General features: G+C 56.4%; 1 protein-coding gene across 2 annotated transcripts in view; it reads right to left on the bottom strand.

Annotated features, from left to right (window-relative positions):
- The window catches only part of COL18A1 (collagen type XVIII alpha 1 chain), a 47,879-nt gene extending 34,798 nt beyond the window's left edge, over nt 1-13,081 (bottom strand). For both annotated transcript variants that reach the window (XM_022597085.3, XM_022597084.3), the window contains exons 1-2: nt 11,622-13,081; nt 1,557-2,104 (exon numbers count right to left, since the gene is read on the bottom strand). In XM_022597085.3, coding sequence (XP_022452793.2) covers nt 1,557-2,104; nt 11,622-12,996 — 1,923 coding nt within the window. In that variant the 5' untranslated portion in view covers nt 12,997-13,081. The remainder of the gene's footprint in view (nt 1-1,556; nt 2,105-11,621) is intronic.
- Between the last annotated feature and the right edge of the window lie 14,075 nt (nt 13,082-27,156).

A 27,156-nucleotide genomic window follows, 5' to 3' on the forward strand; every position in this document is an offset into this window, starting at 1 on the left:
ACACTTTAAATATCCCAATGGTTAAAAAGAATGACTAGGTGAAAAGGCAAATGAAAAACTGGGAAATAAAATCTGCAGTGTATAAAACAAATGATCAGTGTCTTACATACATAAAGAGTTCATATAAACCAATAAGAAACAATTGAAGCCATTAAAACAAAAATGCAAGGGACATAAACGGGCTAGTTACGAGAAGAAATACAAATATCCAGTAAACACAGGAAACATTAAAGTTTGTTTTCACTCACAACTAAGAAATGCCAATTAAAACACCCAGACACTGTTTCCCTACGTATCTAACTGGCAAGTGTGTTTTGCACAGATGACCCCAGCCTGGTGAGCCCCTCTGGCTGTCCTTGATGCAGGAAGGTGGTGACCTCTGTTAGCACCGTGAGACAGGCAACCCATCCCCACCAGCACATGAGCAACTTTTCTTTTAAAGTGTTAAAGAAACATGGAACTTATGGGAGAGATTTCCATCTAGAAAAGTGTAGGAAATCTCACGACTCGCCAGTCTACACAGCCCCTCCCTAGATAGAACGGCTCTCTCCAACTTCTCTCCAGTTAAACAAGTTTGAGGATCAAAATGAAAACACGAAGAGGCCCAGTTTGGTATCAAAGTCCTGCTGGCTCCCAGACCCCATGGGTGAAAGTTCCTGCCAAAGGTGAAAGGTCAGCTTTCAGAACCGAGTCACCAGGACTTAGAACAACTTTAACCAAGCAGCCTTTGTCTGGGCAATAATTAACTTTCTGTCCCCTGGGGACACATCCCCCATCGGCACACACAGGGACCCCTGTCTGGACCACCGGGCGGGGCGAGCCAGCTGCAGAGTGGCTGCAATGTTAGAATTCAGGGACTTGTGGGTCAGCGCCTGCTGGGGGTGCCCACGCACTGCTTCCAGGAGGCGGGCTCCAGCTTAAGGTTCCAAGAACTGCGAGGGCCGAGGGCCCAGGAGAAAGACCCCACTAGGATCTGGGATCTACCTCCTCCCAGAAGTGAAGGCCAGGGCCAGGCCTGGGGGAAGGGGCTTCCCTGGGGACATGGTAGAGACCGCCACATGCCGGTCACCGCTGGGGAAATTCTGTCCATGCTGCTCTGAAGCGGAGGCCTGCCCTGGGCTCACCGGCCATGGGGCCACTGCACAGTTTGACAAAAATAATAACCAGCACAATGAATGTTGGTGCGTGGCAGGAACCCCTGGCCCACACTCAGCGCTCCATTGTCGTCTTGAAATTCTTAATTTTCACTGTGTGTGGTCTGCTGCTGGGCCTGGACAAAGCCCCCGCTCACTGATGGGGGGGCACCACACCCACGTGTAGACACACATATGCACACATGGGGTGGGGCCCCTGATGGTGGCAGAGGTGGGTATCCAGTGACGAAGGCAGTCCCAGAGCAGCAGGGGAATAAAGCCCAGGGGGAGCTGGGTGGACCAAGGGCCTGCTCCCCCGGGGTTTTCCTGTCCCCGGAGCCCCTGCCGCAGCAGGTGGGAGCAACCATCATCCCCGTCCCCAGCCTGCCCCCTGCCCTGGGTGCTGGCGGCCATCGCGGTTACCTGGAACTTGTCAGGGTCTGCTCGGCCGGCCTGGGCCACGAAGAGGCGGGCGTCGGGCTCCAGCTGCAGGCCACGTGGGGAGCGCGTCAGGGGCTGGCGCTGGACCTCCTTGCAGTCCACGAAGAGCGTGGCATGCGCGCCGTCCACAGCGATGGCCAGGCGCGTCCAGCGACCGTCCAGCGTGGGCAGCGTGAAGCTGGCGGCCGTGTGTGTGCGGGCGGCACCAGGCTCGGTGTAGAGCAGCTGCACCTGCTGCCACGCCCCGCGCGCCGCCGCCAGCTTCAGGCCCACCAAGACCACCGCCTGCGCCGCATCCGTGACCGCGAAGAGCACGCCCGCGCGCGCCGAGGCCGGCCGCACGTGCACCAGCAGGGAGAAGTGTTGGAAGAATGTGCTGGGCAGGAGGCTCCGGGCCACCCAGCCATCACCACCCACGTCCGCGCCGAACTCGTAGGCAGGCCCCACGTCGGGGTCGTGCACCAGGGCCACCTGCTGCGGCAGGGGCTCCCCGAGCAGCGGCTGGAGCCCCACCTCCATGACCTGGCTCTCTGTGGAGAGAAAGACAGCAGTGAGGCCGCGCACCCCCAGGGAAACCGAGGCCCGGCTGGCCTCCCACCCGCCAGCGGGGCACGACAGCCACCTGCCCGTCCAGGCGCCACGCCCACCCCCACAGGCTTGTTGCTTCCAAGTGGGGCACAGAGACCCTCCCAAATTAGCGTGGTGGGAGGGGCAGGGGCACAGCCCGCTGGGGACCCCGTCCCCCGTTAGCACAAGGAGCCACCACCAGGTGCCAAGGGCTCGAGCCCACCCCGTTCCCACACTGGAACCACAGGAGGCACCCTCGCCCACCCCGGCCACTGGTGTAGCTTGAAGACATTGAAACGCTACAAAGAGGAGAGAGACGCACACAGGGGGCGCCCTGAGCTGTGTCTACACTAGGAACGTCCCGGAAACGAATTACACTTCTAGGAAGGGAGGCCGCAAAAGGGGCTGCGTTTCTTGGGGGGCCCTTCTTAGCTGTGGTCTCCATGTCTGCTCACACTTGGTACCGCAAACTCCACCCCCGCCTCCCAGGTTGCTGGGGGTCTTACCAGCTGGTGGCTGCTTCACGGGGCTCCTCACTGCCCAGTGTCCACACCAGGCGCCACACATGACCGCCCGACCTGGACAGGGCTGCCTGATGGACCACCCTGGCCTCCTCCCTCACCGACCATCACACTCTCGGCCCCACACCGCTCCACCCATCCTCTCAGTTACCCCGCGGGCTTTCGTCCCTCTGCCTCCTCGTGTGGTCAGCGACCCGCCACCAAACGGAGCCCACTCGGCAGCACGGGCCCAGGCTGGGACACGGCCACGGCGCCTGGACCCGCCCGAGCTGTGGGTACAGCAGGGACAGTGCTGCTTCCTGGGCATGTAGGGGCCACTAGTGGCCTGGACTGATGATTGCTGGGACCGGGGGTGTCCAGGGCTGGGGGCGGCAGGGCCCACCTCTCTGTACAGGGGACGTGGTCACTGGCCACCCCAGGATGGGGAAACACCATTGCGAGGAGAGGTCGGTTCACCAGTGGCTTCCCTGAACGCCCACACTGCCGGGCAGAGTGGGGACTTGGAGGCCGTGGTCAGGCCAAAGGCCCCCCCGAGGCCTTTTCTCTCAAGACCCCCCGTGGGGCTTCCCTGGTGGCGCAGTGGTTGGGAGTCCGCCTGCCGATGCAGGGGACACGGGTTCGCGCCCCGGTCCGGGAAGATCCCACATGCCACGGAGCAGAGGGACCCGTGAGCCATGGCCGCTGGGCCTGCGCGTCCGGAGCCTGTGCTCCACAACGGGAGAGGCCACAACGGTGAGAGGCCCGCGTACCGCCAAAAAAAAGACCCTCATAATCTGGGCGCGGTCTGCCTCCAAAATGAGGTCCATGGGGAGACGCTCTCCTGGGGAGGAGCTGCTGGCGTGTGGGTGTCCCGACCACTGCGCGGATGAGCCCGCCAGTGTGCACGCAACTATGTGTGCAGGTGACAGTGTGGCTGCGTCAGTGTGTGTTGTGTGTGGTGGGCGCCTGGAGTCTGGCCCCCAAGCGCAGGGTCAGGCCGACCCGGAACTTCCTGGGACAAAGCAGAGGGAAGAAAAGCTGGACCCCAACTTCCCAAGACAAGCCGTGCCTTTCACAGAGCACCCTGAGAACAAAATATGAAAAGAGAAGAGACAAGAGGTGCCCACACGAAGACCAGGTCTTTGGGTACCCGCCAGGCTGGTCCCTCCCAGATAGCGGCGTCTCTGTGTGGCCCCGACTTCCCACAATGTGGGCTCCCCCTCAGCCTCACCCTGCCCCTTGCAAGTAAGATCCCTATGCAGATGAGAAGTGGGGAACAGCCAGGGCAGTGCAGACAGCAGCATCCATGGAACAGTGGCCTGGCCTCAGCGCCTGCCCAGGGTAAACGGCCCCCCTCACAGGGGCAGGGGATCTTCCCCAATACCCTGGGCTCTGGGAGGCCAGCAGTCACTTCCTGCTCAGAGACAGACACTGCTGTCCACCCAGATGGCGGCTGCTATATGGTCCCTTTGTATCAGAAGTACCCAGGGCCCAAGTGTCCACTCGGGGAGATGCTCTAGGATTAGGAAACAGGACCCTCACCAGCCTGAGTGCCCGTGGCCCCAGTGTCCCAACTCAGCTGCCCCCAAAGTTAAACATGGATGTGCCCCAGCAGCGCCCTTCCTCCCAGGCAGCTAGAACTTTTCCAGATTAATTGAGAACACAAGATGCAGCAGCCGTTGACGTCCTGGGCTGGAAGACAATAGCGTGTTATAGGGACAGCCCAGGGACCCCAGAGATGCATGAGCAGTTCCTTTCCAAAGTTCTCCCATTTCCTCTCCATGAAATTCTCCATGGTTCCCATCGGGAGTAGGCCTCCGAATGCCACAGCCCTAAGATCACTGCTCCATTCTCCAGTTACAGGCGTCTTGGGCGGGGGATGTGGCCACACCTCCCTGCAGATCTGGCAGCTGCCGCGCTGGAGGTGCTGGCCTGAGGCGCTGGCCCGAGGCGCTGGCCCAGCTGTCTCGGGAAGGGAACCAGTATCTCTCCAGAGAGCGAGTGCCCAAGCCAAGCTCTGGGAGCTCAGAGGTACGCCTTCGTGGGAACACAGTGGGTGGCAGCTACATAAGCCAGGGCCCTCTGGTCTGCCGCACTCACTTCAGATTAAGGAATTGGGGACTTGCTAGTTGAAGACAGTTTTCCCTTTCAGCAAACAGGCCAGCCAGGACCAAGTGGGATTTAGCCCAGGTACTTAAGGTTAGTTCAACATTTGAAGATCAATTAATGGAATCCATCACATCAACAGAATTAAGAAAAATCACATGGCCCTATCATTAGATGCAGAAAAAGCATTTTATAAAATCCAACGCACATTATGATAAAAACTCTTAGTAAACTAGGAATAAAGGTGAACTTCCTCAAGTTGATAGACTACTAAAAACCTACAGTGAACATCATACTTAATGGTATACTTAACAGTGAGAAACTTGAAGCTTCCCCGCTAAAACCAGGCACAAGGCAAGGATGCCCCCTCTCACCACTCCTTTTCACCATAATAGCTAATGTCATAAGACCAGAAAAGGAAATAGAAGCACACAGATTGGAAAGGAAGAAATAAAACTATCAATCTGCAGATGACATGAAAATCAAAATGCAGAAAACCCAAAACAATTACCCAAAAAATACTCCTGGAACCACTGATAATGGCAAGTTTGTAGGATATAAGATTAATGTACAACAGTCAACCATTTTCTATATACCAGCAATGAACAAGTGGAATTTGAAATTAAAAACACAGTACCATTTACATTAGCACCCCCAAGATGAAATATTTATATTTATACCAGGTATAAGTATGACATATATGTATACAAGATCTACATGAGAAAAGCTACAAAACTCCGACAAAAGAAATCAAAGAAGAACTAAATGAATGCAGAGATATCCCATGTTCATGGATAGGAAGACTCAATGCTGTCAAGATATCAGTTCTTCCCAATTTGCTATAGATTCAGTGCAATCCTAATGAAAATCCCAGCAAGTTATTTTGGGGCTATAAACAAGTCAGTTCTGAAGTTTATACAGAGAGGGAAAAGACCAACACACTACTGAAGGAGAAGAACAAATTTGGAGGACTGACAGTGTCTGCCTTTAAGACTTATTATAAGCTACAGGAATCAAGACACTGTGGTATTGGTGCAAGAGAGACAAACAGATCAACGGAACGGAACAGAAAGCCCAGAAATAGACCCACATAAATACAGTCAACTCATCTTTAATAAAAAAATCAAAGGCAATACAATGGGGGAAAGATAGTCTTTTCAACAAATGGTGCTAGAACAACTGGACATCACATGCAAAAAAAAAAAAAAAAAACTCACGATGGATCACAGACCTATATGTAAACTGCCAAACTCCTAGAAGATAACATGGGAGAAACTCTTGATGACCTTGGGTTTGGCAATGACTTTTTAGATACAACACCAAAGGCACAATTCATGAAAGAACTGACAAGCTGGACTTCTGTGCTCCAAAAGACACAGTTACGACAACAAGAAGACAAGCCACAGACTGGGAGAAAAAAATTGCAAAACATGCATCAGATAAAGGACTGTTATTCAAAATATATAAAGAGCACTTGAAACTCAACAATGAGAAAATGAACAGCCTGATTAAGAAATGGACGAAAGATCTGGACAGACGCCTCAGCAAAGAAGATACACAGATGGCAGTTAAGGACCTGCAAAGATGCTCCACATCAGCTGTCATCAGAAAAACGCAAATTAAAACAACGAGGGAATTCCCTGGCGGTCCAGCGGTTAGGACTCGGCACTTTCACTGCCGAGGGCACAGGTTCAATCCCTGGTTGGGGAACTAAGATCCCACAAGCCACGTGGCTCGGCCAAAAAATATATATATATAAATAAAATAACAATGAGATATCATTATACACCTATCAGAATGGCCAAAATCTGGAATATAGACAACACCAAATGCTGACGAGGCTGTGGAGCAACAGGAACCCTCATCCCTGCTGGTGGGAACGCAGATGGTGTGGCTGCTTTGGAAGACAGTCGCGGTTTCTTACAAAACGAAACAGACTCTTACCATAGGATCCCACAATCGCTTTCCTTGGTATTTACCTAAAGGAGCTGCAAACTTATGTCCACACAAAAACCTGCCTGTGGATATTTATAGCAGCTTTATCCACAGCTGACAAAACCTGGAAGCAACCACGCTGTCCTTCAGTAGGTGAACACATAGACTGTGGCCCATCCAGACAATGGAATAGTGTTCAGAGCTAAAGAGAAATGAGCTATCAAGTCAAGAAAAGCCATGCAGGAAACTTGAATGCATGTTCCTAATGCATGTTCAGCCAATCTGAAAAGGCTACAGACTGTATGATTCCAGCCATATGACATTCCGGAAAAGGCACAACTGTGGAGACAGTAAAAAGATCACTGGCCGCCAGGAGTCGGGGAGGAGGGACGAACAGGTGGGGTGCAGAAGATTTGTAGGGCAGTGAAAATACCCTTTGTGATACTATAATGGTGGACACATGTCATTTACATTTGTCACACGCACAACGGAACATATAACACTGAGTGAACCCTGAACTTTGCACTCCGGGTGATTGCGATGTGCCAGGGCAGGTTCACCAATAACAACAAATGTACCACTGGGTGGGGGTGTTGACAGTGGGGGAACTCTCTGGACCTTCCTCTCAAGTTTGCTATGAGCCTAAAACTGCTCTAAAAACAAGTCTGTTAAAAAAATTAGGCAAATGATAACAAAAAGTAAATAAATATTGCAACCCTATTATCAGATAAAACAGAATTCAAGATGAAAGGCATTAAGTGGGACAAAGGGGATGGTAATTCTGACAATCCACCGAGATGTGATGAGCCCGGTACCACCCCGTGCACCCAGGATGCATGGCAAAAAGGGGAGAAAGTCCTCATTCACAATGCAGACCGTGGGTCTCTCTCTCCTGCCCTACTTTCCCGTTAAGATGGGACATAACCACCTCAGTAAGACAACCTGATCATGTGTCTAAAGAAAGTCCATCCTGTCCCTTCCTCACACATGGCAGTGGTCACCAAGTCCAGACAGCTGCGGGGTTGGGGAACCTCATCTCAGCATCACAGAGAAAACCCACAGAGAACAAACATCTCAGAAACATGCAGGACTGGGAAGCATCCTAAACAAATGGAGAGGTGACCCAAGTCCCCGTGGATGTGCCAACATGTTTACAACGTTCAGATCTGCGCACACGTCCACCATGACCAATCATAGCCTCGGGGAATGTTTCTGATGACCTAGGAGAGAAAGTGCCCAAGGGCATCCGAGGCGTCTTTGAAGAATGCTATGCATTCCAAGTGAGGCGTGTTACCCAGCACCCAAAGCTGGGATGCACAGGGGCTCTCGGGCCGCCAGTCATTAACACAGACTTGAACAATCGAGGAACAAAGAAATCGGGAGGCTGAGCGGGGCCACTGGCCCTCCAGCGACACAGGGAGGCTTCCCAGACCCTGTGCAGGAAGGGGAGACTTTCAGGTGCACAGAACGTGATCCCACGCCCACAAAGCAGGACTCACAAGTATGTGTGGGTGCACACATGTGCACACACACGCTATGGCAGCAGGATAATGGGGCCCAAATGTGTCTGTCCCGCAACGCCTGGAACCTGTGTGTTGTCGCTGCACTCGGCAAAGGGGACTTTGCAGGTGTGGTTACGGTGACAGCCCTTGGGATGAGACCATCCAGTCTAACCACGAGCTGAGCAGAGAACCTCTCCCAGCCAGGGCAGAGAGCCAGAGAGACGCAGCCTGAGAAGGGCTGGTGGCACCACTGGCTTTGAAGGTGGAGGGGGGCCGTGAGACAAGGAACGCGGGCTGCCTCCAGAAGCTGGAGAAGACAAGCCGAACCTTCCCTGGAGCCCCAGAAGGAGCGCAGCGCGGCAGGCACCTTGCTTCTGGCCCAGAGACACTGACTTCAGACTCCTGACCCCAAAGGTGACACACTAGTGTTGACTTGAGCCCCTGAGTTTGTGGTCTTTTGTCTCGGTGGCCACAGGACACTCACACACCACATGTGTGCAAATCCACAGAGACGCCCCGCACAGGGAGCTGTGTCCGGCCCTCCCTTGTGAGGCCCGGAATTGATGAACGTGTTCACGACTAGCTCTGGGATGAAGACCTAACACAGGCGAGAAGCAGCGGAGGACGCGATGAGAGCAGGGTGGCCCTCAGGGGCGAGAGAGGCAGGTGCAGGCGGTCCTGGGCCAGCACGTGCACGGTGGCAGGAGGACGGCCCGCTCTGAGCAATGGCCACTCTGCACTCTCCCTCCTCGGGACTGAGGCCGCTCACCTGCAGAACCTGCCCCTTCCAGTGGGGCCTCCCCCGACACCCCAGGCGCCCCCTCCCCAACCCCAGCTCCGTCCTCGCTCCCAGGGGTCAACCCCCCCACCTGCTGGCCCACCCAGCAGGGACCCGGGAGGACCTGGGACGGACATTGCCCCACCCGCCCCTGTGTGGAGGCCTCACTCCCCAATCTCTGGGGCCTAAGGGACAAGAGACCCTCCCGAACAGTGCGCTCTCCCCACGGCGCCACAGGGAGGGGAGGGGAGGGGAGGGGGCCGGGACACGCACGGTCTGACCGCAGACACCGACGGAGCTGGCGGGGCCTTGGTGGCGGCAGCCGCCCTCCCCTCTCCTCCTGGCCACACGGTGCTGGGGGCCCCGCACGGGGGTCCCTCCCGACCACCTCCCCAAGCCCCACACCGCTGGCCGCGCATCCCCCCAGCCGCGAGCCGGTGCCAGGGAGGAAGCAGGTCCAGGGGGAGGCGCTGTGATGGGCTGGACAGGGCCGCGGCCTCAGGCTGCTGTGCACCCGTCCACGCCCCACCGGCCACCGTGAGGTAAGGGTGCCCGTCTGTCCTGGGGTCCGCCACCGCCCTGCAGGACACACTTGAGAGCAGGGACGCAAGTGGTGGTACTATGGGGGGGGTGGGGCCCCTGCGGGCAGCTCTGCTGGGGCCTGGGAAGGAGGCGGCACCCGCGGCTCGGGCCTCGCCCACCCCGCCCCACGGCCGGCACAAGCAGCCCCAGGACCTCACTCGGCCAGAGCCAGTTTCATCCCAGGGCCGCCCTCCCCGGCCAGGCCCCCGCCCCCGCCTGCCCCTCCCCCACTGCACACAGGGCTGGCCCAAGGGACTGGCAGCGGGCAGAGGAGGGCAAGGGCACTCCAGCCCTGGCCCCGTGGGGCACCCCCGGCCAGGCCACAGCCAGCAGGGTCCCTGGTGTGGTGGACGTCCGAGCGGCTGACAGAAGAATCCCGCAGGCTTCTGCTTTGAACACGGCCTCAGGCCGCGGCCCTGCCAATGTGTGCCCACGCCCAGTGAGAAGTTCCCCGGAGGCCACTCCACAGACCGGGCCATCTGCAATCAAGGGAATTCCACACCCCGCGCAGCCCTGCCCGGGCCCTGCCAGCACGAGGCCCATCCTTCACCGGCCCCCGGCCCCGGGCCCACTGTGGCTGAACACCCAAGCCAAAGGGGACCTGGGCCCAGCAGCGGGATGTGTGTGCCCAGGGCTCTGAGCGGACAGGCCTGGCCTTCCCCACTCCCTGCCCCTGCCCCGTGGAGGTGGGCCTTTGCGTGGCACCGGGGGCCCTCCTGGCAGGACACCTCCCTGCGGTGCTGCCCCTGCCCCACGCGTGTGGTTGGGGACAGGGCAAGGCTGGCTGGGGGACGCGGCACAGAGTCTGGAGGGGCCCGGGCTGGCCCGGTGTCGGGTGTACCGGGGGCACTGACGGCATGGAGGGTGAGGGAGCACGCAGCTCGCTGCAGCCCCCTCCCTCGGCGTGAGGTCGATGCCCTCCATGCCAACAGCCGGGCCAGGCCCCTGCCCCCGCCCTCGGCCCCGCCCTCAGGGACAGCCACAGGGCCCATGGGCTCCTCATGCCCCAGGCCCTCCCAGAGGGGACCCTGCCCGGGCTGCTCCTCGGACACCCTCCTGGCCACCCTGCTCACACGCAGGGCTCAGCCACCACCCCACTCAAGCAGCGTCCCCATCCGTCTGTCTGCAGAGGCCACGGTCCCACCTCCCTCTCCTTCCCAGCCTTTGCTTTCTTCTTCCTTGGGGTGGGCACCACCCGTCATGGGCACTTGTTCCTGTCCTGCCGCGGCCTGGGCACCGGCAGCCACCTCCTCGCTGCATCCCAGGCCTGGCCAGGGAATCGCCCATGCACATCCCTCAGGGGCCCAGCAGCGTGACACCCCCTCTCGGGGTCCAGTGCAGGCGGCCCACCCCCACTGGCCCAGCTCCAAAGCCCAATGACTTCAGAGACCAATGAGTGGGTCAAGGCTGCTCCCCATGGCACCACGGTCGGGGGGGGGGCAGTTAGCAGTACACACACAGCAGGGCACGCATGGGCCCGCAAGCGCAAATGGGGAGCAGGCTCCGCTCAGGGGCCCAGCCACACCAAGGACGCAGAGGCAGCTGGTGGGCCCTAGGAGGCTGCGGCGGCCCGTCCCTCTCCCCTACCAGCCACGTGGTGATGGGGCGAGTCCATGTGGGGGGACGTGGCCCCCAGAAGGGAGTGGCCCTTTTGCTGCCCCGGGGTGGAGAGGCTCTGGAGCTCACGGACCGGCTGGGGCACCCCCGTGAGCCCCTCAGACTCACTGGTCGCTAGATGGTCAAGACCTGTCGACCTTAAGAGCTGCAAGCCCCCCGTCCCTTCCGCCCCCTTGACCGTGCAGGCTGGGCACAGTGGCTGGGAGCCGTGGGCAGAATTCGGTGGGAAGTCCCATCGCTGTCCTGTGCCTTGGTTCCCCCTCCGCAACAGGTGTGTGGCAGGCGACCTCAGAGCGTGGGGGACCTGCCGTCACGCACAGAACCTCTGGTCTTGAGCACGCCTCTCAGCCTCCCCAGACCTCAGCCTGTCCCCCAAAGGAAGCAGCGCACGCCGTCCAGCCTCCCGAGGGCGCTCACCCAGCCGGACCGACAGGAAGGCGGGTGGCGGGCCGGCCGTTACCTGCAGGCGGCCCAATGAACACGCAGCGCCCGTCCTCGCGGGCCGGGAGCGAGGCGCAGGGGAACGGCAGCCCGCGCCCGTCCAGGCGGCTCCAGCACGCGTCCTCCAGGGCCTCACAGAACTGGCGGCAGGGCGGCGGGCCGGGCAGGGCGCCGGGGCCACAGGGGGGGGCCAGCAGCAGGCAGAAGAACCAGGCCAGGAAGCGGTGACAGTGGGTCTGGAGGAGCGCCCCCCAGGCCCGGACCGCGGCCTGCACCTCCTCGCCACTCGCGTGGTGGAGGTGGTTGGGCAGCCAGAAGCGCCCGATGCCCAGGTGGCCGCAGAGCGCCAGGGAGGGCAGCAGGGGCAGGCAGCGGCCGGCAGCGCCCAGCAGTGCGGAGCTGTCAGCGAGACCAGGCCCCGCAGGATTAGCCACGTGGGGAACCCAAGCACCCCTGTCCCCACTTAGAGCCAAGAGTGCGGCGTGAGACAGCTTGGCGGAGGGGTCAGAGGAGAGAGCCCAGCGGCCAGCGTGCACTCCCGGGGAGCCCGTCACCAGGGCAAGCGGAGGAGGCGTGTGCGTGCGGTCATCAGGGCGTCGGTGCTGCTGGCCGGGACGGGCTGCCGCGGGCAAGAGTCCCTTGCTGTCCAGCTCCTGGGGCCAACCTGGGGGCGGCTGGCTTCCCTGGGGAGGGGCCCCGGCCCGCGCGGAGGACAGAGAAGCTCTACCTGGGGATGGCGGTGGTACCGCAGGCTCCCCGAGCAGGGCCCGGGGCCTGTCCGGGGAGGGCGGCGGCTGGGTGGGCGCTGGCAGGGTGCCAGCCTCGGTCCTCTGGGTGTCCGGAGAGCTCGGGGCCCCGGTGCTCAGCCAGAGAGTGGTCCAGTCGTCCTGGGGGCCACTGGAGGGTCCAGGGGTGGTGAGGGGGTCCGTGAGGTTCTCGGGGCCTGGCGTCCCCGCCCTGGCGGAGCTCTTGGTGGGGGTGGTGTCGTCCCACAGCTGGACGAAGCTCCGGATGCCCAGAGCCACGTTCAGGATCTTGGCTCCGACGCCGGCAATGTTCTCCTCCTTTGTGTCTGGGCTCGCAGTGGAGGGCGCCGAGGGGACAGTGGGGGCCTGGCCCTGGCCCACCTCCGGCCTCTCCAGAGGCGGCTCGGGGCTGGCAAGGGCTTTCCACTGCTGGGTGGGGTCATCCTGGGGGGCCACGTGCGTGGAGGTGTCCTCTGTGGGCCGCACAGGTGAGCTGCCCGGGGGCTTAGAGGCCAGTGTGACCGTGGACCCGGCAGTGTCAGCGGACCACAGCCAGGACATCAGGTCAGCCCGGGTGGGCGCGAGGCAGCATGCAAGCAGAAGCAGCAGGCCACAGTGGCCGCGGCGGCCGCTGGGGTCCGGAGCCATCAGGCTGTGTGCACCGCAGAGCAGCCGGCGGCCTCTGCCGTCCAGAGGCGGGGCCAGCCCGCCCCCGCCTCCCGCCCCCGGGCCCGCAGCCAGCTCCCCATTCATGCATCCAGGCGGCTTCCCCTCCTACCTCCCCGCTCTCAAGGGCTCTCAAGGAGGGAAACAGACAGATGTGCACCTCTACCCAAAGTGACAGGCCCCCTGGAAAACGCCTCACACTTCCTGGAAGCAGCCGCAGACGCTCCCTCCACCAGAGGCCAAGGGGCACCGACAGAGCAGTCAGATGACTTCCCAGCTCCCTCCCCGGGCCCTCCCAGACTGCCGCGGAGTCCCTGCTCCGGAGCGTGGGCACGGTGGGCTCCGGGCCAGCACCCCGAGGTCCCCTGGGTGGGGAGCGCTCCTGGGTGCACTGGAGCTTTGGGAAGGACACCTCCTCCTCGCCCTGCAGCCTGCAGAGCCCAGACCCAAGAGAAAGCGCCGGGCACAGGTCCTCGGGGCGTCCGTCCTGCGCGTGGCTGGGAGCCTCAGGATGCCGGGGTACAGCCCCTGGCCCCCCGTGCCCACGATGCTCTGCACTTGGAGTTTCTCTGACTGAGAACAGCCTGGAAGCCTGGCCTCAAGCCACGGCTCTGGGGCGAAGCTGGAGCTTAGAAACCACTGGATTCGCTGTGAGTCCATCCTTCTGCTGCAGCTGCAGCCCGGAGATGGCAGCGCCCAGTCCCTGGGGCCTGCTCAAGTCACCTGCTCCGCAGCCTGCCCACTCTGTCCCCCCGCAGACGCCCGGCCGCCCTCCCTCCATCTCGCCAGAGAGCACGGCCTCTTTTCAGCTTTCGCTCTTAAAACCTGCTCAAACACACCGGCCCTCTGTCTGACGGGCTGGTACCGCGCTCCCTGGCTGACCCTGCCAGTGTCCGACTTCTCCTCAGCGCTTAGCTGAGGCCTGGGGGAGTTGCTGCTGAACTCCTGAGAATTGCTCCAAAGGGACAGAGCACAGCAGTTGGGAAGCGACAAAAGGCAGAGAAGATTAGGGACTCGGTGAGACCAACGGTAGACAGACAGACAGACAGACAGAGGTCCCCCCTGCCACTCCCACACCTCAGAGCTCAGCCCGTGTGCAGGGTGGGTGACTGGGGGATAAGCCCTTCACGCAGCCCCCGGGCGCCAGCCTCCTCCAGACATCACTGGGCGCCCCTTCCGGGGGTGTCCCAGTCTGCGGACCTCTCCGGAAGCCAGGTTAGCCAGGCCGGCCTGCAGCTGGACTCTTCCCACCGAGCCCCGACTCCTTCCCTTCATAAAACTTCAGACGACACCATCCCTCTGTCCAAAACACTATGGGATGCTGCCCTGTGGCCTGAAGTCCTGCCAGCGCCTCTTCGGGGTTTGGGGAGAAGACCTGGGCACGGGGAGCAGCCTTGCCTGGGACTCACAGCCTGTGCGGGTGTCTGACCTGGAGGCTAGCTGCTCCCTCCCCACCTGGCGCCTGCCTGAGCAGGCGGGGACCCAGCTCACGCCTTCACTGTGGCAGGCACACCATGTGGCGAGGAAACCTCGGCCCGGAGACCAGAGGCTCTGGGTCACAGCCCAGGAGAGGGGAATCCCGAGTGGAATCCAGGCGGTCTCTACACGCGCCCACACACGCCTGCACACGCCCAACACTCGCTTATGCAAACACACGTGTTCCCTCCCGCAGGCTCACGCCATCACATGCACCCTCACACAACCACACACACGCACGGGTCTCACCACACGTTCCACGCTAGACCCCACGCGTGCCCTGCATGCCAGCCACCCCTTCTGTCTGAGTCCCCTCGGAATCCCGTCCTCTCCAGCCTGTGGCAGGGACCCCGGCTCAGGATGCCCAGGGTGCCATCGACGAGCTGGGCTGCTTGGGACCAGAACCCACGTTTCAGGACAGCTGAACAGCGGGTCCCCTCTCGAAAGGCGGGGGCACCCTGTAAGCCAAATCTGGGTCCCACCATCCATCCCAGAATTCTTAGAAACGCCTCGAGAACAGTCTCTTGCTAGTTACTGCCGCTAATGTGATTTTATGCCTAAAAGTCTCTGGAAAAATCTCAGGACAGATATTCCAAAGGCCCTTCCCCTTCTCCAAGCACGTTCTGGAGAGGGACTCTGGGCCCTTTTGAGGTAGAGCCCCTGAGCCCATCAGGGTGGGACTGCCCTTGTCCCCCCGATGGCCCCGTGCCCTCAGTTACTCCCTGGGGGCCACTCGCCAGCCCCCAGCCCTGCATTCACTCGCTCACTTCACGCTTCCCGGGAGAGCCAGGAACGCGGAACCGCGGGGCAAAGGGGGATGGTAGCTGTGACCCCACTGCACTGAGCGACACACCACCATCCAGTGGGCAGCCCCCACCCTCCCCGCTCCAGACCTCACCCTTCCTGCCCACCTTCTGGAGACCGCGGTCACGCCCCGGCACTCCTAGAACGTCACACGTCCACCTTCTCTGGAAAACGTCAGCACAGCTCTGCCCCAGGACTCGGCTCCCATCAGGAAGCAACCTGCCGAGGTGCTGGTCCGTGAGGCTCCCTGCACACACGTGCCCACGCGTGCACAGGCTCGCATGCACGTGTGCACACACGTGCGTAGCCCCACATGTGCACACGCTCACACGCACACTCACACGGACACTGCAGCATTCAGAAAGCCTGAGGTGTAGACCGGGCTCCCCCAGCAGACTGTGGCTGCAACAGGCCCCCCGCCCGGGCCCAGCCCCTCAGGGACACACGGGGCTCCGGTCCATCCATGCACAGGGTCCTGTCAGCACTGGTCCCTATGGAGTCTGTGCTCATTGTGGAGGTTGGATAATCTCCCTGTCACTCGTGGGGATGGAGAAGGAGGGGAACATGGGTTTCGAGGGAAACCATCTGAAATGACTGAAACACAAATCCCTCTGGGTCAGGTGCCACGTTTCTGAAAGCACTTTGTTCTCCAAGGCCGGGCCCAGAGAGCCCTCAGCCCTCCTCAGAATCGTCACAAACGCTGTGCTGAGGAACGACCCCAGGCCCCCGGGGTAAGGTGGCCCCCCCATCGTGTACAGAGTGGTCCCTCGGCCCCTGGTCGCTCCCCCACCGATTCATCCTCATGCCCTAGAGGGAGAGGGGTCAGACGAGACGCTGAGGGGTGCACAGGCGGGCGCGTCCAGCCCAATATCCCCTCACCCAGCCCCCAGCGGTGACCTGGCCTTTCCTCCCTCTGCCCACCGTCGGGGTATCACAGAGGCATTTCCGTGCAATCTGAGAAGTTTCGTGGTGCCTCGGCGCTGCCCGATCAGAACTCGGAGCACAGCCTCCTCTGGACCTCCCAGCCCTCCACCGGAGCAGCCCGGGGGCCCTGTTTCCCGGGTCCCAGCCTCCTTCCTGGCGGGGACTTGGCTAGCTTCCCTGCGGCTCCTCAGGCCAGATTAGAGAGCAGAGGCCCAGGTCTCAAGGGCACTCGCCCCATTGCCTCGGGGCTGAAGTGGACCACCCACCCACCCACCCACCCTGTGTGCCCTGCCCAGGGTTCCCAGCCGCTGCCGACAAGGAGCACGGAGGCCGTGTCCTCAGTTACTTCACGGGGAGCTCAGGAAACAAACCAGCCCCTAATCACACACCCCCAGCCAGCATGTGCAGACGGGTGGGCCCCCGTGCAGCCCAGAGCATCCTGGGACCCCTTTGTCGCCCTCAAGGGTCTGTGGTCTCCCTTCAGGTTTCACTTATGAGAACAGCCGGCAAAGGGCCGTCCAGCTGACCACAGGGTGCCCAGCAACATCTAAAGCCTTCCTGGGCTCCTATGACCTTTGGTGACTCTCTAGTCATCCCCTGGTAACCTGGGCACTGGTGTCGGTGGGGACAGTGGCGCCTGAGATGCCAGCCCCTTGGAAGCCATCGCGGGGGCTCCCTGCATGCAGTGACTCCATGCTGGGCAGGCCCCTGGTGGGACCCTGGCCGAGAAGCCACCTCCCGTGGGGCCTAAGGCTAAAGGTCCCTCTGCCCTGAGGACTGGCTCTCCCCCGCAGGAGCTGAGCTCTGTCCCGGGCCCTCCAGCCAAGTTTGGCCACGAGGGTTCCAGGAGTCTGAGCATCTACCTGGCCCTGGAGGACCCTGAGGGTACTTCCCCACCAAGAAGTGGCCTCGATGTCCATAGACCCATGCGTGGGCTCGCCACTGCCTGCCACCAGCCAGCTGGGCTCAAAACTCAGAAGCAGGTAGCAGCTCGGCACCCAGGTGGGATGGCCTCTGGGGAAGCCTGAGATGCATCCGAGAAGACGCATGCATTGATCTAAGCTCCCAGAGCGGCCCCCTTGAGGACCCTCTGACCACATACAGGTGCCCAGAAGGGAGAAAGCCCAAAGCTGCCCAGAGGGCCATCCTCTGAGGACCCACGGCAAGTCCTGCCCGTGCAAGGAGCCCTGGGCCCCCAGCACCCAGTTCAGGAACAACCGGGATCCAGGAATTCCTGGTGAGCTGGGAATTCACCAGGTCCAGGACCAAAAGCCAATGACAGCACAATTGCTGCTGTGGTCTCCATCTGGCAAACTCTTACACATCCCTCAAGACCCCATCCCCTACACTTGCTGTCCTGCGGCTCCCAGACAGGGCTCACTGTTCTTGCCTTGGATCCTTCCTTGGTGATGACGCCCCACTCCTCGATGGTGTGGTAGCTTCTGTTCTTTGTTAACCTGGTGTCCACCTGTACTCACATTTCATGCTGTGTCCTGACTTAAGGCAAGTTCTCCTGCGTGGGTGGGTTCCTCCTCCCACCCAGCCTTCCCCATGCCTGCAGAACTCTCTCTGGTGGCTGAAAACTCCCCTGGAGGACATCGGATTTCTGTATGAAGGCTCCTGGATACTATCCAACACAACAAGGGTAATTTAAATTATAGAAGAGAATTCTGTACCCAGAGGAGACATGCGGGTGGCACTGGCAATAACAAGGAGGCTTTCTCTTTCTTGGGAATGAACTGGCCAAAACTCCTGTAGATGCCTTGTAGGTGCCAGGTGACCCCTAGCAAAGCTTTGGGTGGATTCCTGATGCCCCTTCTCCCCTCATGCCCTCACTCCTCCCACGCCGACTTCCTGAAAGGTCCCCCTCTCTCCTCCACCCACGACACACACAGCGGCTTGTGGCCCAAACCAGCGAACACCTTCACCCTTGTTAATTCACCCCAGGCCTTGCCAGGTACACGGGTGCATGTGCGTCTATAGGTGTGTGTTTGTGTCTCTCTGATGGGCGTGTGATTACGTCTCTGTGTGCGTGCATGTGCATGTGTGTGTACACACACGTGTGCACACGTCTTGGGTCTGTGCCCACATGCGTCAACTCACTCCCGTGCACACTATCGTCTCTCGGTTCCTGGACGCTGGGGAGGCTGCAGGAAAGTCCCGCAGGCCGGGGTTTGCCGGCCACCCCCTGGGGTCTGCACTACCCGGTGACGGGGGTTAGGACTTGCTAACTCGTTAGCCAGTGTTTGCACGTTCTCGTTGGAATGACGTCCCAAAGCCGCAAATGTCTAAGTCGCTCCCTCAAACACCTGCCTCAGGCTCCCCACGGGGACCCAGGCGCCGGCCTCATCAGATAGGTCTCTCTGGCTCAGGATCACTCCCCCGACAAGCACCGGGTGGGGGGGGCGAGGGGCCGGCCACCCCTTCCGAGAGGACCCAGCACCCACAACTTCCAGAAGGTTCTGCCCTCCTGCTGCTGGGAGACCGGCCAGCCTCCGGCCCCGCCTCCGGCCCCTCCCTGCGCTGTGCCAGGGTTTGTTCTGTTTGGCCCTTCTGGTTTGGATTCCTGAAAAATGTGGTCTTTTATTTTCATTTTTTCAAAAGCACAAAACACCCACATGTGAGCAGAGCAAATGCGAGGAACAAAGCGGAGAGCGTGTCCAGGACTGAGGCTTCGGGCTGTGAGCTCAGAGGACGGCCTTGTCTGCCTGGGTCTCAGGGATGCTGCCGCTGGGGCCTCAGCCGTCCTGGGCCCACGGCGGGGTCTCTCCTGGGCCCCTCTGGGTGGTCTGCCTGCGGCTGCCCACACATGGCCCAAAGGCTGGACCTGATTCCTCTCTTCAGCCCATCCCTCGGACCATCCCCACCCCCACGCTCCCCAGGCCAGCAGTGTCCTGCAGGGACCCCTCCTCAGGTCGCCCAGGGTCACCTCTCCTGCTCCTCCCTCGAGGACCAGGTACTAGAGACCATTCAAGACGCGTGGGCCTGCGAGGAGCTGGCCGGCCTCCAAGGAGCAGGGCTGGGAAACCAGTCCCAGCATCCAGTGCTGGGGACAGCCCCCAGGGCGGCAGCACGTCCAGTAAAGACCCGTACATTGTGGGGACTTCCCTGGTGGCGCAATGGTTAAGAATCTGCCTGCCAATGCAGGGGACACGGGTTCGAGCCCTAGTCCAGGAAGACCCCACGTACCACAGAGCAGCTAAGCCCGTGTACCACAACTACTGAGCCTGCGCTCTAGAGCCCATGCTCCACAACTACTGAAGCCCGTGCTCCACAACTACTGAAGCCCATGCACCTAGAGCCCGTGCTCCGCAACAAGAGAAGCCACCGCTATGAGAAGCCCACGCACCACAAGGAACAGTTGCCCCCGCTCACCACAACTAGAGAAAGCCCGTGTGCAGCAACAAAGACCCAACACAGCCAAAAATAAATAAATAAATAAATATTTAAAAATTACAAAGAAAAAGACCCATACATTGTGGACACGTTTACAGCCCTTCCAGAATGGAACACACCTTCTCATCTTTCTGTTTATAACTGTCCAAAGGGTCCAAACGTTCTGCCCCAACCCTGTGTTTCACGGTGACTTTTTTGAGCCACAGTGATAAAGGCCACAGCTCCTGAGATGCCCATTGAAGGCCCTGGTGCTGGGCCTGCTGACGACAAGCTCTATGCGGACTGCTGGCCAGGTTCCCGCGCTGGCCGGGCCTCTCCTTGTGGCCACTGCCCGCCCTCAGGTTGCTGTGAAGATTAAGTGGCACGAGGTGGCCGGGCAGCCGGGGCTACAGGTCAAGGCCCACGGGTGCCTCCCCTCCCCTCGAGTGTCGGTCACCCGAGGACCCGCCTGGCCACACCACCAGTGAGAGCCGAGCACACAGACATGAGGACCGTGGACAGCGGGGACGTTGCAACACCGTCTAATCTTTAACCACCAGGCTGTCCAGCCCCCCTCCTCCGCCCTCAGGTGTCCTTTAACCCACTTCATCCCAGTGTGGGAAAGTGGAGACCCGGGTTCAGGTCGCCAGGTGCATGCCCTCAGCGGAGCCCCCAGCTCCCGCGAGGGCCGAGGCCCCGCTGCCTGGGCAGAGCGGGCAGGGGAAGTGCTGCCTGGTGGGAAGGAGGCTGTCCCAGCCCAAACCCAGATTCCTCTATGGTAACGGCGGAGCCCACAGGAGCCCTCTGGTTCCCAGATCAACACCAAGCATCGCCCTGCACTCAGCTGGGCGCACTGTTCCCACAACCCCACCACTGGTCTGGGGCGACAGAACACGGGGGGCCCTCCGACCCCCACAGAGCCGGCCCCTTGGGAGGCGAGCGTGGCAGGTGGAGACCCCCGGCTGGAGGGGTCGGCAGTGGAGGTGAAAGGTGGCTGGGAGCAGAGATTCTCAAGACGTCGACACATCTCAGGGAAAAGGCACCTCCCCGGGGCCACCCAATGACCGCCAGACACGCACGCCCTCCCACCTCCCAAGGGAAGGCCACGCGGGGCACACGCGGTTGCCCGTCCAGGGTGCGCAGCCGAAGCCTTAATCCAAACACGAGGAAACAGCTGGACAAGTCAGACAGCGCGTTTCGCAGGACAGCGTCCGGACTCTCCAAAAACGGCCACGTCAGGAAGCATAAGGAGCAAGGGACGGCTCTAAGCTAACAGGCTGAGGGGTCACGGCCACCAAGCGCCGTGCGGTTCCTCGATGCTCCCGGGGCCGCCGGGCAGAGACGGGGCCAGCTTCATAAAGGCCGTTATTGGGACCTGGAGGACCCCTGAATGTGGCCTGGGTGATAGAGGACAGCTGGACAGGAGGCGCACACGAACGGCAGGCCACGGGTCAGGATGCCGTGCCCACGTCCCCAAGGAGCGTGTGCACCTGCACGGGGATGTGAGTGTGGATGCACACGTGGACACGGTGTGCAGGTGTGCACGGCCCTGGGTACAGACAGGGACAGACCAGGAGACCAAGGGGAACTGCGATGAAGGAAGTACGTGAGCAAACCCCACACTGTCCTTCGACTTTTCTGCAGGTTTGAAACGTTCCCATGAGAGAAGTTCATGGGGAGAGTAAAGCTCTCCTCCTGTGTCCGCCTGGAGCACTCTCTCCACCAGCTTTGTCTCTGGAAAGGCAGGTGACGCAGCAGAGGGTGGTAAGAACTGCTTTCCAGGCACGTCCCGTCCCCGGGGCCACACGTGAGCCTTCAAAAGCCCCTGGCAGGTCGCCACACGGCTGGGAGAGGCTCCTGCTTCCCCGAGCGCCCAGCGGGCGGCAAAGTCGCCGATCCCTCTTACTGGGCGTCATTTAGGTTCACTTTCACAAAACAAAGATCTAAACGTGCTTCTCTCAGTGAGGTTTCAGACTCTACGGGAATCATCCAAGCTACACCCCAAGGCAAAGCAGATACGTTTACAGGCTCTAAAAACTCCTTTAAGAACCAAGGATAAGCCACGCACATGTGGTCACCTTACCTTTGATAAAGGAGGCAGGAATGTACAGTGGAGAAAGGACAGCCTCTTCAACAAGTGGTGCTGGGAAAACTGGACAGGTACGTGCAAAAGTATGAGATTACATCACTCCCTAACACCATACACAAAAATAAGCTCAAAATGGATTAAAGACCTAAATGTAAGGCCAGACACTATAAAACTCTTAGAGGAAAACATAGGAAGAACACTCTATGACATAAATCACAGCAAGATCTTTTTTGATCCACCTCCTAGAGTAAGGAAACAAAAACAGAAATAAACAAATGGGATCTAATGAAACTGCAAAGCTTTTGCACTGCAAAGGAAAACATAAACAAGACGAAAAGACAACCCTCAGAATGGGAGAAAATATTTGCAAATGAAGCAACTGACAAAGGATTCATCTCCAAAATTTACAAGCAGCTCATGCAGCTCAATAACAAAAAAAAAACAAACAAACAACCCAATCCAAAAATGGGCAGAAGACCTAAATAGACATTTCTCCAAAGAAGATATACAGACTGCCAACAAACACATGAAAGGATGCTCAACATCATTAATCATTAGAGAAATGCAAATCAAAACTTGAATGAGACACCATCTCACACCAGTCAGAATGGCCATCATCAAAAAATCTAGAAACAGTAAATGCTGGAGAGGGTGTGGAGAAAAGGGAACACTTGCACTGCTGGTGGGAATGGGAATTGGTACAGCCACTGTGGAGAACAGTAGGGAGGTTCCTTAAAAAACTACAAATACAACTACCACATGACCCAGCAATCCCACTACCGGGCATATACCCTGAGAAAACCATAATTCAAAAAGAGTCATGTACCAAAATGTTCATTGCAGCTCTGTTTACAATAGCCAGGACATGGAAGCAACCTAAGTGCCCATCATCGGATAAATGGATAAAGATGTGGCACATATATACAATGGAATATTACTCAGCCATAAAAAGAAACGAATTTGAGTTATTTGTAGTGAGGTGGATGCACCTAGAGTCTGTCATACAGAGTGAAGTAAGTCAGAAAGAGAAAAACAAATACTGTATGCTAACACATATATATGGAATTTAAGAAAAAAAAATGTCATGAAGAACCTAGGGGTAAGACAGAAATAAAGACACAGACCTACTAGAGAATGGACTTGAGGATATGGGGAGGGGTAAGGGTAAGCTGTGACAAAGCGAGAGAGAGGCATGGACATATATACACTACCAAACGTAAGGTAGATAGCTAGTGGGAAGCAACCACATAGCACAGGGAGATCAGCTCGGTGCTTTGTGACCACCTAGAGGGGTGGGATAGGGAGGGTGGGAGGGAGGGAGACACAAGAGGGAAGAGATATGGGAACATATGTATATGTATAACTGATTCACTTTGTTATAAAGCAGAAACTAACACACCATTGTAAAGCAATTATACTCCGATAAAGATGTTAAAAAAAAAAAAAAAGAACCAAGGGGTTACTCAACTTTGTTCTTCTTTTTTCAAGAGTGTTATTCTGGGTGCCTTGAAATTCCATATGGATATTAGGATCGGTTTGCCAATTCCTACAAAGACATCAGCTGGGATCGGGTAGGAGCTGTACTGGCCGGAGGTTGTTTGCGGGAGTGATGCCGTCTTAACGATGTTAAGTCTTCCAATTCGTGAACATGGGATGTTTTTCCTGAATTTCTCTCTAAGTTGTTTTTTTAAGTTTTCAGAGTATATATTTTGCACTTCTTTGTTAAATTTATTCCTAAATATTTTACTCTTTTTGATGCTTTTGTAAATGGAATTTTTTCTCAATTTCATTTTTGGATTGTTCATGGCAAGTTATCGAGAAATACAATTGGTTTTTTTATATTGATCTCGTATCCTACAACCTTGCTGAATTTATTTGTTAGTTGTAACAGATTTTTAGCTGATTCCTTAGGACGTCACACATATCACGTCATCTGTGAACAGAGTACAATGCTGAATAGAAGTGGTGAGAGCGGGTGTTCTTGTCTTGTCCCCAATCTTGGGGGGAGCGTCCAGCCTCTCACCAGTAAGTTCGATGTTAGGTATGGGTTTTTCGAGATGCCTTTTATTGGCTTGAGGAAGTTCCCTTTTTTTCCTAGTTTTTTTAATGTTCTTATCACGAAAGGGTGTTGGATTTTCTCTAATGCCTTTTCTGTGTCTACTGAGATGGCCATGTGATTTTTATTTTTTATTCTGTTGATTTGATGTATTACACTAATTTTCAGACATTAAACCAAACTTGCATTCCTGGGATAAAGCCCACTGGGTGATGATGTATAATTCTTTTTCTATGTGGCTGAATTTGGTTTGCTAGTATTTTTTGTGTTGTAAGAAACGTTGGACTGTAGTTTTTTGTGTTTGTGATATCTGTATGGTTTTGGTATCCAGGTAATACTGACCTCATAAAATGAGCTGGGAAATGTTCCCCCATCTCTTATCGTTTGAAAGAGTTTGTGAAGAACTGGTTTTAATTCTTCTTTAAATGTTTGGTAAAATTCAGCAGTGAAGCTGGTCTTTTCTTTATAGAAGTTTTGGGATTACTAATTCAATCTCTTCATTTGTTATAGATATATTCAAATAGTCTATTTCTTATTGAATTTCAGTAGTTTGTGTCTTTCTAGGAATTTGTTCATTTCATCTAAGTTATATAATTTGTCAAAATACAGTTGTCCACAGTATTGGGTTAGAACAGAACTGGAGGAATCACGTTTCCCTACTTCAAACCTTTTATAATGCTAAGTAACCAAGGCAGCAGGTACTGGAACAAAGACAGGCAGATAGATGCGTGAAACAGAATTGAGAGCTCTGAAATAAACTCACACATCTATGGTCAACTGACTTTTGACAAGGTTGCCAAAACTATTCAGTGGAGAAAGACTAGTATTTTCAACAAATGATGCTGGGACAACTGGACAGCCACAGGCAAAAGAAGGCAGTTAAACCCTTACCTCACACTATATACAAAAATTAGCTTAAAATGGATCAAAGACCTAAATATAAGAACTAAAACTATAAAACTCCTAGTAGAAAACATAGAATAAATCTTCATGACCGAGGATTTGGCAAAGGACTCTTAGATATGACACCAGAAGTCTGAGCAACAAGAGAAAAAACATAGATAAACTGGACTTCATCAAAACTGAAAACTTTCGTGCTTCAAAGGACACAGGAAAGTGAAAAGACAACCCACAGAATGGAAGAAAATGTCTGCAAATCACCTACCCAATAAGAGATGTGTATCTAGAATATAAAAAGAACTCCTACAACCCAACAATAAGAAGATAATCCAATTTTTTTAAACTGGCAAAGAATCTGAATAGACACTTCTCCACTGAAGACATACAAATGGGGACTTCCCTGCGGTCCAGTGGTTAAGACGTCGCCTTCCAATGCAGGGGGTGCAGGTTCGATCCCTGGTCGGGAAGCTAAGATCCCACATGCCTCGAGGTCAAAAAACCAAAACAGAATCAATACTGTAACAAATTCAATAAAGACTTTAAAAGCAGTCCACATCTCAAAAACAAGACACACAAATGGCCAACAGGCACATGAAAAGATGCTTAATAGCACCAGTCATCTGGGAAATGCAAATGGAAACCACAATGAGATACACTTCACACCCACTAAGATGGCTAGAATCAAAAACGTCATCACAAGTGCCGGCAAGATGTGGGGAAGTCACAGCCCTCATCCTCTCCCGGCCGGAGTGTAAGATGCGGCAGACGCTGTGGAAAATAGTGTGGCAGTTCCTTGAACGATTAAGCAGAGATACCTTATGCCCCAGAAATTCCACCCTAGATACACACCAAGAGCAATGAAAGCATACGTCCACACAAAATCTTTACACAAATGTTTACAACAGCAGTATTCACTTCAGCCAGAAGGTGGAACGGTACAAGTGTTCCCCGGCTGGCGAACAGATGCACAGGGGGTCCGTCCACACTTTGGAGTGCGACTCCGCCACCAAAAGGACTGAGGTCCTGACACACGCCACAACATGGATGAAGCTTGAACACATGACGTTCAAGTGAAAGAAGGCACACACAAAAGGTCACATACAGGTGATGCCGTTTACATGAAATAGAATAGGGAAATCTATAGAAAGTAGATTAGTGACTGGTCAGGGCTGGAAGTGGTAACAGCTAAAAGGTTTCTTTCTTTTACTGAAGTATAGTTGATGTGTAATATCATATAAGTTACAGGTGTACAATACAGGGATTCACAGTTTTAAAGGTTGTACTCCATTTAGAGTTACAAACTCTTGGCTATACCCCTGTGTTGTACAATGTATCCTTATGGCTTCTTTTATACCTAATAGTTTGTACCTCTTAATCCTCTATCCCTATCTTGCCCCTCCTCCCTTCCCTCTCCCCACTGGTGACCACTACTTTGTTCTCTATATCTGTGGATCTGCTTCTTTTTTTGTTGTATTCACTAGTTTGTCACATTTTTTAAATCCCACATATAAGTGAAATCACACAGTATTTGTCTTTCTCTGTCTGACTTACTTCACTCAGCATAACGCCCTCCAAGTCCATCCATGTTGTTGCACGTGGCAAATCAAAGGCTTCTGAAGTGATAGAGATGTTCTAAAATTGACTGTGGTGATGGTTGCACACATCTTTGAACATGCTAAAAACTGTTGAACCGTACACTTTAAGTTCTTGAATTTATGACATGTGAATTACGGCTAAATAAAGCTGTTTAAAAAAGAACGAAGGGAGACTGTGTCACCTTTTTCAAACCACACAACCCTAAATGCTACTTAATTTGCATTTATTTGATTGTTCCTGAGATGGAGGTTTTGAATATATCAATGAAAATATCTCTTTCCTTTATAAATTCCTATGAACTTTTACTCATTTTCTAAGGGAGTATTTGCCATTTTTAAAAAAATCAGAGATGTGGTCACTGGTCATCTTTGCCGCTAATGTTGTTTTTCAAGCTTATCACAAAGCCTCTTTCACAAAACCCAGATTCTCACTTTTAATGAGCTAAGGTTCCCCTCCCACTCTTTCTGTGCCCGTGGGGCCTCTCTGGGCCCAGATGCCCGGCTCATCCACAGAGCTGCCTGTGCTCAACTCCGCGGGCTCGTGGCTGACACTCACAGGGTGCTCGTTCTGCACAAGGCACGTCGGACCACACTCCTGCCCTGGTAGGCATCAACCTCACTACCCTCCTCCATCACATGAGGAGCCCAGGGAAGGAAAGGAGGTGGGCCGGCCCCCGGCGGGGAGCAAAGACCCTCCGGCTCGGGGCCCAAAGTGTAGCCACTCCTCTAATTCTTCACCTCCTGGGACATCGTCCCTTCCTTCATTCAACAAACACGCACTGAGCTCCTACTGTGTGCCCAGCCCTGCTCTGGGGGCTGAAGATGGGTCAGCATCGGGGCAGGAAAAGTCCACCACAAAGAGGACGTGAAGGAACAGAGCCAGCTGGGAGAGCAAGGGACACACGGGGTGAGCGCCCAGACCA

Source organism: Delphinapterus leucas, chromosome 4 (genome assembly GCF_059928025.1).
Source record: "Delphinapterus leucas isolate spDelLeu-1000000601 "Yukka" chromosome 4, BTC_Dleu_Yukka2, whole genome shotgun sequence".
Classification (NCBI taxonomy): Eukaryota; Metazoa; Chordata; class Mammalia; order Artiodactyla; family Monodontidae; genus Delphinapterus; species Delphinapterus leucas.